At 39.1% G+C, this 18,890-nt stretch overlaps 1 protein-coding gene across 3 annotated transcripts in view; it reads left to right on the top strand.

Moving 5' to 3' along the window:
* Positions 1–18,890, top strand: part of LOC139532888 (solute carrier family 15 member 1-like) — a 132,852-nt gene that overhangs the window by 45,502 nt on the left and 68,460 nt on the right. The window contains exons 1-2 of one of the 3 annotated variants that reach the window (XM_071331039.1): positions 805–911; positions 1,515–1,549. In XM_071331039.1, the coding sequence (XP_071187140.1) occupies positions 905–911; positions 1,515–1,549 (42 nt within the window). In that variant the 5' untranslated portion in view covers positions 805–904. Of the gene's footprint in view, positions 1–804; positions 912–1,514; positions 1,550–1,628; positions 1,664–18,890 lie in introns of those variants that run through there. The other 2 variants (XM_071331041.1, XM_071331040.1) reach the window with 2 other exon arrangements.

Genomic DNA, 18,890 nt, shown 5'->3' with positions numbered 1-18,890 from the left:
ACACACCCCTAAAGGTAGTCCTTTATCACATCTCTCTCTATATATATATCCTCTCTCTTTCTCTCTCTCTCGCCTATCTCTGTCTCTCCTCTCTCTCTCGCCCTCTCTCTGTCTCTCCTCTCTCTGTCTCTCTCTCTCTCTCTCTCTCTCTCGTGCCTCTCTCTCTCTCTCTCTCTCTCTCTCTCTATGTCTATCCTCTCTCTCTCTCTCTCTCTCTCTCTCTCTCTCTCTCTCTCTCTCTCTCTCTCTCTCTCTCTGTCTCTCCTCTCTCTCTCTCCTCTCTCCATGTCCCCTCTCTCTGTCTCTCCTCTCTCTGTCTCTCCTCTCTCTCTCTCTCCTCTCTCTGTCTCTCCTCTCTCTGTCTCTCCCTCTCTGTCTCTCTCTGTCTCTGTCTCTCATCTCTCTGTCTCTCCTCTCTCTGACTATGTGTCTCTCTCCTCTCTCTCTCTCTGTCTCTGTCTCTCCTCTCTCTGTCTCTCCTTCAAATCAAATGTTATTATACATTTCCCTCTGTCTACTATCTCTCTCTGTTTGAGAGGACCTTCATCATTCTCCCTGAGTCATACAGTAATTATTGATGGACAGCTTATTCTGTTCAATATAGTTCTGTACTTGTATCTCTCCCCCCTGGCTCCCATCTCCATATTTTACCTGTCCCACCTCTCCTCTGGTGTTGTGGCACAAGGCACCATAAAGACAGGGCACAGTCCAGTGGGAGGTGCATTGTGGGAGGTGAGGGCTCTGCTGGGGGACAGGTTACAAAAGCCCCATGCAGAGTCTTCCTTGGAATCAGAGGGAGATACTTCCTGATATACTAAGCATAACCCTTCTGGAGTGTCTGACTCCCCTTGTGAAGGATATTGAACAGAGAGGGAACTAGGAGTCCTCTCAACTCACTGCAGCCATGACAGGTGGGTGAGAGGAGAATACTGGATACAACTCCATCATCTCCCAGGGGATCACGGCGTCTTTGGGAATATTTCTAAATGTTTCTTTCAGAATTTGATATTGACAATAGAACCAGGATTAACATGAAATGCATTCAGTCCCGATTGAATGAATTTTAATAGAATTAGCTATTTATAATAATTGACTTGGCAACAAAAATCACAAATATTTTAAAACTATTAATTCTACTAATTTAATTATATTTTGCTGTACTGAAGAATGATCATTTTGGGTCATTTTATTATTAATTAGATATTTGGTCAGTTTGCGTGATTGTGTCATGATTAAATTTTTCCACATTTATTTTGTATTATTTCAATGTATAGGATTCATACAATACATTATTTATATATATATATACATAATGAAGTCCCTAACCAATTTCCTTGAATGTGAGCGGGCCATTGCCGTATTGGTATATGATGAGGTGGAATCCACCTTTGTACAAAACATATTTTTAGCAGCTGTGGTATCTGCCACTCGTCGTTGGCGTTCTGTGTAACAATGAGCCGTCATCATGAACTCTTTACCATGTTGAATAATGACACTGTAATGTTCCCTGACAGACAAAGACATCGATGTGAAGAAGCCCAACAGAAAGGTAAGAACCAGACCACCACACCTTTCGTCTCTCTTCCTCTCTTCGTCTGGTTTGTTTACCAGTTCTCATCAACTTGCAGCTTCCCTCAAAGCTGTCTTTAAGAAAATACTGGATGTAAGTACCAATATGCATGATTATAAGGTCCTGTTGTATGTACATTCCCACTGTCTATCGTTCTGTTATCACTCCTCTATTCACTCCACTGTCTATCGTTCTGTTATCACTCCTCTATTCACTCCACTGTCTATCATTCTGTTATCACTCCTCTATTCACTCCACTGTCTATCATTCTGTTATCACTCCTCTATTCACTCCACTGTCTATCATTCTGTTATCACTCCACTGTCTATCATTCTGTTATCACTCCTCTATTCACTCCTCTGTCTATCGTTCTGTTATCACTCCACTGTCTATCATTCTGTTATCACTCCACTGTCTATCATTCTGTTATCACTCCACTGTCTATCATTCTGTTATCACTCCACTGTCTATCATTCTGTTATCACTCCACTGTCTATCATTCTGTTATCACTCCACTGTCTATCATTCTGTTATCACTCCACTGTCTATCATTCTGTTATCACTCCACCGTCTATCATTCTGTTATCACTCCACTGTCTATCATTCTGTTATCACTCCACTGTCTATCATTCTGTTATCACTCCTCTATTCACTCCACTGTCTATCATTCTATTATCACTCCACTGTCTATCATTCTGTTATCACTCCACTGTCTATCATTCTGTTATCACTCCACTGTCTATCATTCTGTTATCACTCCTCTATTCACTCCACTGTCTATCATTCTGTTATTACTCCACTGTCTATCATTCTGTTATCACTCCTCTATTCACTCCACTGTCTATCGTTCTGTTATCACTCCTCTATTCACTCCACTGTCTATCATTCTGTTATCACTCCTCTATTCACTCCACTGTCTATCATTCTGTTATCACACCACTGTCTATCATTCTGTTATCACTCCACTGTCTATCGTTCTGTTATCACTCCTCTATTCACTCCACTGTCTATCATTCTGGTATCACTCCTCTATTCACTCCACTGTCTATCGTTCTGTTATCACTCCTCTATTCACTCCACTGTCTATCATTCTGTTATCACTCCTCTATTCACTCCACTGTCTATCATTCTGTTATCACTCCACTGTCTATCGTTCTGTTATCACTCCTCTATTCACTCCACTGTCTATCGTTCTGTTATCACTCCACTGTCTATCATTCTGTTATCACTCCTCTATTCACTCCACTGTCTATCATTCTGTTATCACTCCTCTATTCACTCCACTGTCTATCGTTCTGTTATCACTCCTCTATTCACTCCACTGTCTATCATTCTGTTATCACTCCTCTATTCACTCCACTAACTATCGTTCTGTTATCACTCCACTGTCTATCATTCTGTTATCACTCCTCTATTCACTCCACTAACTATCGTTCTGTTATCACTCCACTGTCTATCATTCTGTTATCACTCCTCTATTCACTCCACTGTCTATCATTCTGTTATCACTCCACTGTCTATCGTTCTGTTATCACTCCACTGTCTATCGTTCTGTTATCACTCCTCTATTCACTCCACTGTCTATCATTCTGTTATCACTCCACTGTCTATCGTTCTGTTATCACTCCACTGTCTATCGTTCTGTTATCACTCCTCTATTCACTCCACTGTCTATCATTCTGTTATCACTCCACTGTATATCGTTCTGTTATCACTCCTCTGTCTATCATTCTGTTATCACTCCACTGTCTATCGTTCTGTTATCACTCCACTGTCTATCATTCTGTTATCACTCCACTGTCTATCGTTCTGTTATCACTCCTCTATTCACTCCACTGTCTATCATTCTGTTATCACTCCACTGTCTATCGTTCTGTTATCACTCCACTGTCTATCATTCTGTTATCACTCCACTGTCTATCGTTCTGTTATCACTCCACTGTCTATCATTCTGTTATCACTCCACTGTCTATCGTTCTGTTATCACTCCTCTATTCACTCCACTGTCTATCATTCTGTTATCACTCCACTGTCTATCGTTCTGTTATCACTCCACTGTCTATCGTTCTGTTATCACTCCTCTATTCACTCCACTGTCTATCATTCTGTTATCACTCCACTGTATATCGTTCTGTTATCACTCCACTGTCTATCATTCTGTTATCACTCCTCTGTCTATCATTCTGTTATCACTCCACTGTCTATCATTCTGTTATCACTCCACTGTCTATCGTTCTGTTATCACTCCTCTGTCTATCATTCTGTTATCACTCCTCTGTCTATCATTCTGTTATCACTCCACTGTCTATCATTCTGTTATCACTCCTCTATTCACTCCATTGTCTATCATTCTGTTATCACTCCACTGTCTATCATTCTGTTATCACTCCTCTATTCACTCCACTGTCTATCATTCTGTTATCACTCCTCTATTCACTCCACTGTCTATCGTTCTGTTATCACTCCACTGTCTATCATTCTGTTATCACTCCACTGTCTATCATTCTGTTATCACTCCACTGTCTATCGTTCTGTTATCACTCCTCTGTCTATCATTCTGTTATCACTCCTCTGTCTATCATTCTGTTATCACTCCACTGTCTATCATTCTGTTATCACTCCTCTATTCACTCCACTGTCTATCATTCTGTTATCACTCCACTGTCTATCGTTCTGTTATCACTCCACTGTCTATCGTTCTGTTATCACTCCTCTATTCACTCCACTGTCTATCATTCTGTTATCACTCCACTGTATATCGTTCTGTTATCACTCCTCTGTCTATCATTCTGTTATCACTCCACTGTCTATCGTTCTGTTATCACTCCACTGTCTATCATTCTGTTATCACTCCAATGTCTATCGTTCTGTTATCACTCCTCTATTCACTCCACTGTCTATCATTCTGTTATCACTCCACTGTCTATCGTTCTGTTATCACTCCACTGTCTATCATTCTGTTATCACTCCACTGTCTATCGTTCTGTTATCACTCCACTGTCTATCATTCTGTTATCACTCCACTGTCTATCGTTCTGTTATCACTCCTCTATTCACTCCACTGTCTATCATTCTGTTATCACTCCACTGTCTATCATTCTGTTATCACTCCACTGTCTATCGTTCTGTTATCACTCCTCTATTCACTCCACTGTCTATCATTCTGTTATCACTCCACTGTATATCGTTCTGTTATCACTCCACTGTCTATCATTCTGTTATCACTCCTCTGTCTATCATTCTGTTATCACTCCACTGTCTATCATTCTGTTATCACTCCACTGTCTATCGTTCTGTTATCACTCCTCTGTCTATCATTCTGTTATCACTCCTCTGTCTATCATTCTGTTATCACTCCACTGTCTATCATTCTGTTATCACTCCTCTATTCACTCCATTGTCTATCATTCTGTTATCACTCCACTGTCTATCATTCTGTTATCACTCCTCTATTCACTCCACTGTCTATCATTCTGTTATCACTCCTCTATTCACTCCACTGTCTATCGTTCTGTTATCACTCCACTGTCTATCGTTCTGTTATCACTCCTCTATTCACTCCACTGTCTATCGTTCTGTTATCACTCCTCTATTCACTCCACTGTCTATCATTCTGTTATCACTCCACTGTCTATCATTCTGTTATCACTCCTCTATTCACTCCACTGTCTATCGTTCTGTTATCACTCCTCTATTCACTCCACTGTCTATCATTCTGTTATCACTCCACTGTCTATCATTCTGTTATCACTCCTCTATTCACTCCACTGTCTATCATTCTGTTATCACTCCACTGTCTATCATTCTGTTATCACTCCTCTATTCACTCCACTGTCTATCGTTCTGTTATCACTCCTCTATTCACTCCACTGTCTATCATTCTGTTATCACTCCTCTATTCACTCCACTGTCTATCGTTCTGTTATCACTCCACTGTCTATCGTTCTGTTATCACTCCTCTATTCACTCCACTGTCTATCATTCTGTTATCACTCCACTGTCTATCATTCTGTTATCACTCCTCTATTCACTCCTCTGTCTATCGTTCTGTTATCATTCCACTGTCTATCATTCTGTTATCACTCCACTGTCTATCATTCTGTTATCACTCCACTGTCTATCATTCTGTTATCACTCCACTGTCTATCATTCTGTTATCACTCCACTGTCTATCATTCTGTTATCACTCCACTGTCTATCATTCTGTTATCACTCCACCGTCTATCATTCTGTTATCACTCCACTGTCTATCATTCTGTTATCACTCCACTGTCTATCATTCTGTTATCACTCCTCTATTCACTCCACTGTCTATCATTCTATTATCACTCCACTGTCTATCATTCTGTTATCACTCCACTGTCTATCATTCTGTTATCACTCCACTGTCTATCATTCTGTTATCACTCCTCTATTCACTCCACTGTCTATCATTCTGTTATTACTCCACTGTCTATCATTCTGTTATCACTCCTCTATTCACTCCACTGTCTATCGTTCTGTTATCACTCCTCTATTCACTCCACTGTCTATCATTCTGTTATCACTCCTCTATTCACTCCACTGTCTATCATTCTGTTATCACACCACTGTCTATCATTCTGTTATCACTCCACTGTCTATCGTTCTGTTATCACTCCTCTATTCACTCCACTGTCTATCATTCTGGTATCACTCCTCTATTCACTCCACTGTCTATCGTTCTGTTATCACTCCTCTATTCACTCCACTGTCTATCATTCTGTTATCACTCCTCTATTCACTCCACTGTCTATCATTCTGTTATCACTCCACTGTCTATCGTTCTGTTATCACTCCTCTATTCACTCCACTGTCTATCGTTCTGTTATCACTCCACTGTCTATCATTCTGTTATCACTCCTCTATTCACTCCACTGTCTATCATTCTGTTATCACTCCTCTATTCACTCCACTGTCTATCGTTCTGTTATCACTCCTCTATTCACTCCACTGTCTATCATTCTGTTATCACTCCTCTATTCACTCCACTAACTATCGTTCTGTTATCACTCCACTGTCTATCATTCTGTTATCACTCCTCTATTCACTCCACTAACTATCGTTCTGTTATCACTCCACTGTCTATCATTCTGTTATCACTCCTCTATTCACTCCACTGTCTATCATTCTGTTATCACTCCACTGTCTATCGTTCTGTTATCACTCCACTGTCTATCGTTCTGTTATCACTCCTCTATTCACTCCACTGTCTATCATTCTGTTATCACTCCACTGTCTATCGTTCTGTTATCACTCCACTGTCTATCGTTCTGTTATCACTCCTCTATTCACTCCACTGTCTATCATTCTGTTATCACTCCACTGTATATCGTTCTGTTATCACTCCTCTGTCTATCATTCTGTTATCACTCCACTGTCTATCGTTCTGTTATCACTCCACTGTCTATCATTCTGTTATCACTCCACTGTCTATCGTTCTGTTATCACTCCTCTATTCACTCCACTGTCTATCATTCTGTTATCACTCCACTGTCTATCGTTCTGTTATCACTCCACTGTCTATCATTCTGTTATCACTCCACTGTCTATCGTTCTGTTATCACTCCACTGTCTATCATTCTGTTATCACTCCACTGTCTATCGTTCTGTTATCACTCCTCTATTCACTCCACTGTCTATCATTCTGTTATCACTCCACTGTCTATCGTTCTGTTATCACTCCACTGTCTATCGTTCTGTTATCACTCCTCTATTCACTCCACTGTCTATCATTCTGTTATCACTCCACTGTATATCGTTCTGTTATCACTCCACTGTCTATCATTCTGTTATCACTCCTCTGTCTATCATTCTGTTATCACTCCACTGTCTATCATTCTGTTATCACTCCACTGTCTATCGTTCTGTTATCACTCCTCTGTCTATCATTCTGTTATCACTCCTCTGTCTATCATTCTGTTATCACTCCACTGTCTATCATTCTGTTATCACTCCTCTATTCACTCCATTGTCTATCATTCTGTTATCACTCCACTGTCTATCATTCTGTTATCACTCCTCTATTCACTCCACTGTCTATCATTCTGTTATCACTCCTCTATTCACTCCACTGTCTATCGTTCTGTTATCACTCCACTGTCTATCATTCTGTTATCACTCCACTGTCTATCATTCTGTTATCACTCCACTGTCTATCGTTCTGTTATCACTCCTCTGTCTATCATTCTGTTATCACTCCTCTGTCTATCATTCTGTTATCACTCCACTGTCTATCATTCTGTTATCACTCCTCTATTCACTCCACTGTCTATCATTCTGTTATCACTCCACTGTCTATCGTTCTGTTATCACTCCACTGTCTATCGTTCTGTTATCACTCCTCTATTCACTCCACTGTCTATCATTCTGTTATCACTCCACTGTATATCGTTCTGTTATCACTCCTCTGTCTATCATTCTGTTATCACTCCACTGTCTATCGTTCTGTTATCACTCCACTGTCTATCATTCTGTTATCACTCCAATGTCTATCGTTCTGTTATCACTCCTCTATTCACTCCACTGTCTATCATTCTGTTATCACTCCACTGTCTATCGTTCTGTTATCACTCCACTGTCTATCATTCTGTTATCACTCCACTGTCTATCGTTCTGTTATCACTCCACTGTCTATCATTCTGTTATCACTCCACTGTCTATCGTTCTGTTATCACTCCTCTATTCACTCCACTGTCTATCATTCTGTTATCACTCCACTGTCTATCATTCTGTTATCACTCCACTGTCTATCGTTCTGTTATCACTCCTCTATTCACTCCACTGTCTATCATTCTGTTATCACTCCACTGTATATCGTTCTGTTATCACTCCACTGTCTATCATTCTGTTATCACTCCTCTGTCTATCATTCTGTTATCACTCCACTGTCTATCATTCTGTTATCACTCCACTGTCTATCGTTCTGTTATCACTCCTCTGTCTATCATTCTGTTATCACTCCTCTGTCTATCATTCTGTTATCACTCCACTGTCTATCATTCTGTTATCACTCCTCTATTCACTCCATTGTCTATCATTCTGTTATCACTCCACTGTCTATCATTCTGTTATCACTCCTCTATTCACTCCACTGTCTATCATTCTGTTATCACTCCTCTATTCACTCCACTGTCTATCGTTCTGTTATCACTCCACTGTCTATCGTTCTGTTATCACTCCTCTATTCACTCCACTGTCTATCGTTCTGTTATCACTCCTCTATTCACTCCACTGTCTATCATTCTGTTATCACTCCACTGTCTATCATTCTGTTATCACTCCTCTATTCACTCCACTGTCTATCGTTCTGTTATCACTCCTCTATTCACTCCACTGTCTATCATTCTGTTATCACTCCACTGTCTATCATTCTGTTATCACTCCTCTATTCACTCCACTGTCTATCATTCTGTTATCACTCCACTGTCTATCATTCTGTTATCACTCCTCTATTCACTCCACTGTCTATCGTTCTGTTATCACTCCTCTATTCACTCCACTGTCTATCATTCTGTTATCACTCCTCTATTCACTCCACTGTCTATCGTTCTGTTATCACTCCACTGTCTATCGTTCTGTTATCACTCCTCTATTCACTCCACTGTCTATCATTCTGTTATCACTCCACTGTCTATCATTCTGTTATCACTCCTCTATTCACTCCTCTGTCTATCGTTCTGTTATCATTCCACTGTCTATCATTCTGTTATCACTCCACTGTCTATCATTCTGTTATCACTCCACTGTCTATCATTCTGTTATCACTCCACTGTCTATCATTCTGTTATCACTCCTCTATTCACTCCACTGTCTATCATTCTGTTATCACTCCACTGTCTATCATTCTGTTATCACTCCACTGTCTATCATTCTGTTATCACTCCACTGTCTATCATTCTGTTATCACTCCTCTATTCACTCCACTGTCTATCGTTCTGTTATCACTACTCTATTCACTCCACTGTCTATCATTCTGTTATCACTCCTCTATTCACTCCACTGTCTATCATTCTGTTATCACTCCACTGTCTATCATTCTGTTATCACTCCACTGTCTATCGTTCTGTTATCACTCCTCTATTCACTCCACTGTCTATCATTCTGTTATCACTCCTCTATTCACTCCAATGTCTATCATTCTGTTATCACTCCACTGTCTATCGTTCTGTTATCACTCCTCTATTCACTCCACTGTCTATCGTTCTGTTATCACTCCACTGTCTATCATTCTGTTATCACTCCTCTATTCACTCCACTGTCTATCATTCTGTTATCACTCCTCTATTCACTCCACTGTCTATCGTTCTGTTATCACTCCTCTATTCACTCCACTGTCTATCATTCTGTTATCACTCCTCTATTCACTCCACTAACTATCGTTCTGTTATCACTCCTCTCTCTATCATTCTGTTATCACTCCTCTATTCACTCCACTAACTATCGTTCTGTTATCACTCCACTGTCTATCATTCTGTTATCACTCCTCTATTCACTCCACTGTCTATCATTCTGTTATCACTCCACTGTCTATCGTTCTGTTATCACTCCACTGTCTATCATTCTGTTATCACTCCACTGTCTATCGTTCTGTTATCACTCCTCTATTCACTCCACTGTCTATCATTCTGTTATCACTCCACTGTCTATCGTTCTGTTATCACTCCACTGTCTATCATTCTGTTATCACTCCACTGTCTATCGTTCTGTTATCACTCCACTGTCTATCATTCTGTTATCACTCCACTGTCTATCGTTCTGTTATCACTCCTCTATTCACTCCACTGTCTATCATTCTGTTATCACTCCACTGTCTATCGTTCTGTTATCACTCCACTGTCTATCGTTCTGTTATCACTCCTCTATTCACTCCACTGTCTATCATTCTGTTATCACTCCACTGTATATCGTTCTGTTATCACTCCTCTGTCTATCATTCTGTTATCACTCCTCTGTCTATCATTCTGTTATCACTCCACTGTCTATCATTCTGTTATCACTCCACTGTCTATCATTCTGTTATCACTCCTCTGTCTATCATTCTGTTATCACTCCTCTGTCTATCATTCTGTTATCACTCCACTGTCTATCATTCTGTTATCACTCCTCTATTCACTCCATTGTCTATCATTCTGTTATCACTCCACTGTCTATCATTCTGTTATCACTCCTCTATTCACTCCACTGTCTATCATTCTGTTATCACTCCTCTATTCACTCCACTGTCTATCGTTCTGTTATCACTCCACTGTCTATCGTTCTGTTATCACTCCTCTATTCACTCCACTGTCTATCGTTCTGTTATCACTCCTCTATTCACTCCACTGTCTATCATTCTGTTATCACTCCACTGTCTATCATTCTGTTATCACTCCTCTATTCACTCCACTGTCTATCATTCTGTTATCACTCCACTGTCTATCATTCTGTTATCACTCCTCTATTCACTCCACTGTCTATCGTTCTGTTATCACTCCTCTATTCACTCCACTGTCTATCATTCTGTTATCACTCCTCTATTCACTCCACTGTCTATTGTTCCATCACATTCTAGATCCAACAGTAATACCTAACAATATGCTTGTGTTTCTAGCTCCAACAGTAATACCTAGCAATATTCTTGTGTTTCTAGCTCCAACAGTAATACCTAACAATATGCTTGTGTTTCTAGCTCCAACAGTAATACCTAATAATATGCTTGTGTTTCTAGCTCCAACAGTAATACCTAGCAATATGCTTGTGTTTCTAGCTCCAACAGTAATACCTAGCAATATGCTTGTGTTTCTAACTCCAACAGTAATACCTAGCAATATGCTTGTGTTTCTAGCTCCAACAGTAATACCTAGCAATATGCTTGTGTTTCTAGCTCCAACAGTAATACCTAGCAATATGCTTGTGTTTCTAGCTCCAACAGTAATACCTAGCAATATGCTTGTGTTTCTAGCTCCAACAGTAATACCTAACAATATGCTTGTGTTTCTAGCTCCAACAGTAATACCTAGCAATATGCTTGTGTTTCTAGCTCCAACAGTAATACCTAACAATATGCTTGTGTTTCTAGCTCCAACAGTAATACCTAGCAATATGCTTGTGTTTCTAGCTCCAACAGTACAGTAATACCTAGCAATATGCTTGTGTTTCCAGCTCCAACAGTAATACCTAACAATAGGCTTGTGTTTCTAGCTCCAACAGTAATACCTAGCAATATTCTTGTGTTTCTAGCTCCAACAGTAATACCTAACAATATGCTTGTGTTTCTAGCTCCAACAGTAATACCTAGCAATATGCTTGTGTTTCTAGCTCCAACAGTACAGTAATACCTAGCAATATGCTTGTGTTTCTAGCTCCAACAGTACAGTAATACCTAGCAATATGCTTGTGTTTCCAGCTCCAACAGTAATACCTAACAATAGGCTTGTGTTTCTAGCTCCAACAGTAATACCTAGCAATATTCTTGTGTTTCTAGCTCCAACAGTAATACCTAACAATATGCTTGTGTTTCTAGCTCCAACAGTAATACCTAGCAATATGCTTGTGTTTCTAGCTCCAACAGTAATACCTAGCAATATGCTTGTGTTTCTAGCTCCAACAGTAATACCTAGCAATATTCTTGTGTTTCTAGCTCCAACAGTAATACCTAGCAATATGCTTGTGTTTCTAGCTCCAACAGTAATACCTAGCAATATGCTTGTGTTTCTAGCTCCAACAGTAATACCTAACAATATGCTTGTGTTTCTAGCTCCAACAGTAATACCTAATAATATGCTTGTGTTTCTAGCTCCAACAGTAATACCTAACAATATGCTTGTGTTTCTAACTCCAACAGTAATACCTAGCAATATGCTTGTGTTTCTAGCTCCAACAGTAATACCTAGCAATATGCTTGTGTTTCTAACTCCAACAGTAATACCTAGCAATATGCTTGTGTTTCTAGCTCCAACAGTAATACCTAGCAATATGCTTGTGTTTCTAGCTCCAACAGTAATACCTAGCAATATGCTTGTGTTTCTAGCTCCAACAGTAATACCTAACAATATGCTTGTGTTTCTAGCTCCAACAGTAATACCTAGCAATATGCTTGTGTTTCTAGCTCCAACAGTACAGTAATACCTAGCAATATGCTTGTGTTTCCAGCTCCAACAGTAATACCTAACAATAGGCTTGTGTTTCTAGCTCCAACAGTAATACCTAGCAATATGCTTGTGTTTCTAGCTCCAACAGTAATACCTAACAATATGCTTGTGTTTCTAGCTCCAACAGTAATACCTAGCAATATGCTTGTGTTTCTAGCTCCAACAGTACAGTAATACCTAGCAATATGCTTGTGTTTCTAGCTCCAACAGTAATACCTAACAATATGCTTGTGTTTCTAGCTCCAACAGTAATACCTAGCAATATGCTTGTGTTTCTAGCTCCAACAGTAATACCTAGCAATATGCTTGTGTTTCTAGCTCCAACAGTAATAACTAGCAATATGCTCGTGTTTCCAGCTCCAACAGTAATACCTAACAATATGCTTGTGTTTCTAGCTCCAACAGTAATACCTAGCAATATGCTTGTGTTTCTAGCTCCAACAGTAATACCTAGCAATATGCTTGTGTTTCTAGCTCCAACAGTAATACCTAGCAATATGCTTGTGTTTCTAGCTCCAACAGTAATACCTAGCAATATGCTTGTGTTTCTAGCTCCAACAGTACAGTAATACCTAGCAATATGCTTGTGTTTCTAGCTCCAACAGTAATACCTAACAATATGCTTGTGTTTCTAGCTCCAACAGTAATACCTAGCAATATGCTTGTGTTTCTAGCTCCAACAGTAATACCTAGCAATATGCTTGTGTTTCTAGCTCCAACAGTAATACCTAGCAATATGCTTGTGTTTCTAGCTCCAACAGTAATACCTAGCAATATGCTTGTGTTTCTAGCTCCAACAGTAATACCTAGCAATATGCTTGTGTTTCTAGCTCCAACAGTAATACCTAACAATATGCTTGTGTTTCTAGCTCCAACAGTAATACCTAATAATATGCTTGTGTTTCTAGCTCCAACAGTAATACCTAATAATATGCTTGTGTTTCTAGCTCCAACAGTAATACCTAGCAATATGCTTGTGTTTCTAGCTCCAACAGTAATACCTAACAATATGCTTGTGTTTCTAGCTCCAACAGTAATACCTAGCAATATGCTTGTGTTTCTAGCTCCAACAGTAATACCTAGCAATATGCTTGTGTTTCTAGCTCCAACAGTAATACCTAACAATATGCTTGTGTTTCTAGCTCCAACAGTAATACCTAGCAATATGCTTGTGTTTCTAGCTCCAACAGTAATACCTAACAATATGCTAGTGTTTCTAGCTCCAACAGTAATACCTAACAATATGCTTGTGTTTCTAGCTCCAACAGTAATACCTAACAATATGCTAGTGTTTCTAGCTCCAACAGTAATACCTAACAATATGCTTGTGTTTCTAGCTCCAACAGTAATACCTAACAATATGCTTGTGTTACTAGCTCCAACAGTAATACCTAGCAATATGCTTGTGTTTCTAGCTCCAACAGTAATACCTAACAATATGCTAGTGTTTCTAGCTCCAACAGTAATACCTAACAATATGCTTGTGTTTCTAGCTCCAACAGTAATACCTAACAATATGCTTGTGTTTCTAGCTCCAACAGTAATACCTAGCAATATGCTTGTGTTTCTAGCTCCAACAGTAATACCTAGCAATATGCTTGTGTTTCTAGCTCCAACAGTACAGTAATACCTAACAATATGCTTGTGTTTCTAGCTCCAACAGTAATACCTAGCAATATGCTTGTGTTTCTAGCTCCAACAGTACAGTAATACCTAATAATATGCTTGTGTTTCTAGCTCCAACAGTAATACCTAACAATATGCTTGTGTTTCTAGCTCCAACAGTAATACCTAGCAATATGCTTGTGTTTCTAGCTCCAACAGTAATACCTAGCAATATGCTTGTGTTTCTAGCTCCAACAGTAATACCTAGCAATATGCTTGTGTTTCTAGCTCCAACAGTAATACCTAGCAATATGCTTGTGTTTCTAGCTCCAACAGTAATACCTAATAATATGCTTGTGTTTCTAGCTCCAACAGTAATACCTAGCAATATGCTTGTGTTTCTAGCTCCAACAGTAATACCTAACAATATGCTTGTGTTTCTAGCTCCAACAGTAATACCTAGCAATATGCTTGTGTTTCTAGCTCCAACAGTAATACCTAACAATATGCTTGTGTTTCTAGCTCCAACAGTAATACCTAGCAATATGCTTGTGTTTCTAGCTCCAACAGTAATACCTAACAATATGCTTGTGTTTCTAGCTCCAACAGTAATACCTAACAATATGCTTGTGTTTCTAGCTCCAACAGTAATACCTAACAATATGCTTGTGTTTCTAGCTCCAACAGTAATACCTAACAATATGCTTGTGTTTCTAGCTCCAACAGTAATACCTAACAATATGCTTGTGTTTCTAGCTCCAACAGTAATACCTAGCAATATGCTTGTGTTTCTAGCTCCAACAGTAATACCTATCAATATGCTTGTGTTTCTAGCTCCAACAGTAATACCTAGCAATATGCTTGTGTTTCTAGCTCCAACAGTAATACCTAGCAATATGCTTGTGTTTCTAGCTCCAACAGTACAGTAATACCTAACAATATGCTTGTGTTTCTAGCTCCAACAGTAATACCTAGCAATATGCTTGTGTTTCTAGCTCCAACAGTACAGTAATACCTAATAATATGCTTGTGTTTCTAGCTCCAACAGTAATACCTAACAATATGCTTGTGTTTCTAGCTCCAACAGTAATACCTAACAATAGGCGTGTGTTTCTAGCTCCAACAGTAATACCTAGCAATATGCTTGTGTTTCTAGCTCCAACAGTAATACCTAGCAATATGCTTGTGTTTCTAGCTCCAACAGTAATACCTAACAATATGCTTGTGTTTCTAGCTCCAACAGTAATACCTAACAATATGCTTGTGTTTCTAGCTCCAACAGTAATACCTAGCAATATGCTTGTGTTTCTAGCTCCAACAGTAATACCTAGCAATATGCTTGTGTTTCTAGCTCCAACAGTAATACCTAGCAATATGCTTGTGTTTCTAGCTCCAACAGTAATACCTAGCAATATGCTTGTGTTTCTAGCTCCAACAGTAATACCTAACAATATGCTTGTGTTTCTAGCTCCAACAGTAATACCTAGCAATATGCTTGTGTTTCTAGCTCCAACAGTAATACCTAACAATAGGCTTGTGTTTCTAGCTCCAACAGTAATACCTAACAATATGCTTGTGTTTCTAGCTCCAACAGTAATACCTAGCAATATGCTTGTGTTTCTAGCTCCAACAGTAATACCTAGCAATATGCTTGTGTTTCTAGCTCCAACAGTAATACCTAGCAATATGCTTGTGTTTCTAGCTCCAACAGTAATACCTAGCAATATGCTTGTGTTTCTAGCTCCAACAGTAATACCTAGCAATATGCTTGTGTTTCTAGCTCCAACAGTAATACCTAGCAATATGCTTGTGTTTCTAGCTCCAACAGTAATACCTAGCAATATGCTTGTGTTTCTAGCTCCAACAGTAATACCTAGCAATATGCTTGTGTTTCTAGCTCCAACAGTACAGTAATACCTAGCAATATGCTTGTGTTTCTAGCTCCTACAGTAATACCTAGCAATATGCTTGTGTTTCTAGCTCCAACAGTAATACCTAATAATATGCTTGTGTTTCTAGCTCCAACAGTAATACCTAGCAATATGCTTGTGTTTCTAGCTCCAACAGTAATACCTAGCAATATGCTTGTGTTTCTAGCTCCAACAGTGCAGTAATACCTAGCAATATGCTTGTGTTTCTAGCTCCAACAGTAATACCTAGCAATATGCTTGTGTTTCTAGCTCCAACAGTAATACCTAGCAATATGCTTGTGTTTCTAGCTCCAACAGTAATACCTAGCAATATGCTTGTGTTTCTAGCTCCAACAGTAATACCTAACAATATGCTTGTGTTTCTAGCTCCAACAGTAATACCTAGCAATATGCTTGTGTTTCTAGCTCCAACAGTAATACCTAGCAATATGCTTGTGTTTCTAGCTCCAACAGTAATACCTAGCAATATGCTTGTGTTTCTAGCTCCAACAGTAATACCTAGCAATATGCTTGTGTTTCTAGCTCCAACAGTAATACCTAACAATATGCTTGTGTTTCTAGCTCCAACAGTAATACCTAGCAATATGCTTGTGTTTCTAGCTCCAACAGTAATACCTAGCAATATGCTTGTGTTTCTAGCTCCAACAGTAATACCTAGCAATATGCTTGTGTTTCTAGCTCCAACAGTAATACCTAACAATATGCTTGTGTTTCTAGCTCCAACAGTAATACCTAGCAATATGCTTGTGTTTCTAGCTCCAACAGTAATACCTAACAATATGCTTGTGTTTCTAGCTCCAACAGTAATACCTAGCAATATGCTTGTGTTTCTAGCTCCAACAGTAATACCTAGCAATATGCTTGTGTTTCTAGCTCCAACAGTAATACCTAACAATATGCTTGTGTTTCTAGCTCCAACAGTAATACCTAGCAATATGCTTGTGTTTCCAGCTCCAACAGTAATACCTAGCAATATGCTTGTGTTTCTAGCTCCAACAGTAATACCTAGCAATATGCTTGTGTTTCTAGCTCCAACAGTAATACCTAGCAATATGCTTGTGTTTCTAGCTCCAACAGTAATACCTAATACTATGCTTGTGTTTCTAGCTCCAACAGTAATACCTAGCAATATGCTTGTGTTTCTAGCTCCAACAGTAATACCTAGCAATATGCTTGTGTTTCTAGCTCCAACAGTAATACCTAGCAATATGCTTGTGTTTCCAGCTCCAACAGTAATACCTAGCAATATGCTTGTGTTTCTAGCTCCAACAGTAATACCTAGCAATATGCTTGTGTTTCCAGCTCCAACAGTAATACCTAACAATATGCTTGTGTTTCTAGCTCCAACAGTAATACCTAGCAATATGCTTGTGTTTCTAGCTCCAACAGTAATACCTAGCAATATGCTTGTGTTTCTAGCTCCAACAGTACAGTAATACCTAGCAATATGCTTGTGTTTCTAGCTCCAACAGTAATACCTAGCAATATGCTTGTGTTTCTAGCTCCAACAGTAATAACTAGCAATATGCTCGTGTTTCCAGCTCCAACAGTAATACCTAGCAATATGCTTGTGTTTCTAGCTCCAACAGTAATACCTAACAATAGGCTTGTGTTTCTAGCTCCAACAGTAATACCTAACAATAGGCTTGTGTTTCTAGCTCCAACAGTAATACCTAACAATAGGCTTGTGTTTCTAGCTCCAACAGTAATACCTAGCAATATGCTTGTGTTTCTAGCTCCTACAGTAATACCTAGCAATATGCTTGTGTTTCTAGCTCCAACAGTAATACCTAGCAATATGCTTGTGTTTCTAGCTCCAACAGTAATACCTAGCAATATGCTTGTGTTTCTAGCTCCAACAGTAATACCTAGCAATATGCTTGTGTTTCTAGCTCCAACAGTACAGTAATACCTAATAATATGCTTGTGTTTCTAGCTCCAACAGTAATACCTAACAATATGCTTGTGTTTCTAGCTCCAACAGTAATACCTAACAATAGGCTTGTGTTTCTAGCTCCAACAGTAATACCTAGCAATATGCTTGTGTTTCTAGCTCCAACAGTAATACCTAGCAATATGCTTGTGTTTCTAGCTCCAACAGTAATACCTAACAATATGCTTGTGTTTCTAGCTCCAACAGTAATACCTAGCAATATGCTTGTGTTTCTAGCTCCAACAGTAATACCTAACAATAGGCTTGTGTTTCTAGCTCCAACAGTAATACCTAACAATATGCTTGTGTTTCTAGCTCCAACAGTAATACCTAGCAATATGCTTGTGTTTCTAGCTCCAACAGTAATACCTAGCAATATGCTTGTGTTTCTAGCTCCAACAGTAATACCTAGCAATATGCTTGTGTTTCTAGCTCCAACAGTAATACCTAGCAATATGCTTGTGTTTCTAGCTCCAACAGTACAGTAATACCTAGCAATATGCTTGTGTTTCTAGCTCCAACAGTAATACCTAGCAATATGCTTGTGTTTCTAGCTCCAACAGTAATACCTAACAATATGCTTGTGTTTCTAGCTCCAACAGTAATACCTAGCAATATGCTTGTGTTTCTAGCTCCTACAGTAATACCTAGCAATATGCTTGTGTTTCTAGCTCCAACAGTAATACCTAATAATATGCTTG

This window comes from Salvelinus alpinus, chromosome 10 (assembly GCF_045679555.1).
Source record: "Salvelinus alpinus chromosome 10, SLU_Salpinus.1, whole genome shotgun sequence".
NCBI classification, from domain to species: Eukaryota; Metazoa; Chordata; class Actinopteri; order Salmoniformes; family Salmonidae; genus Salvelinus; species Salvelinus alpinus.
Note: the sequence above shows the minus strand (reverse complement) of the source record. Positions and strands in the feature narration are given on the sequence as shown.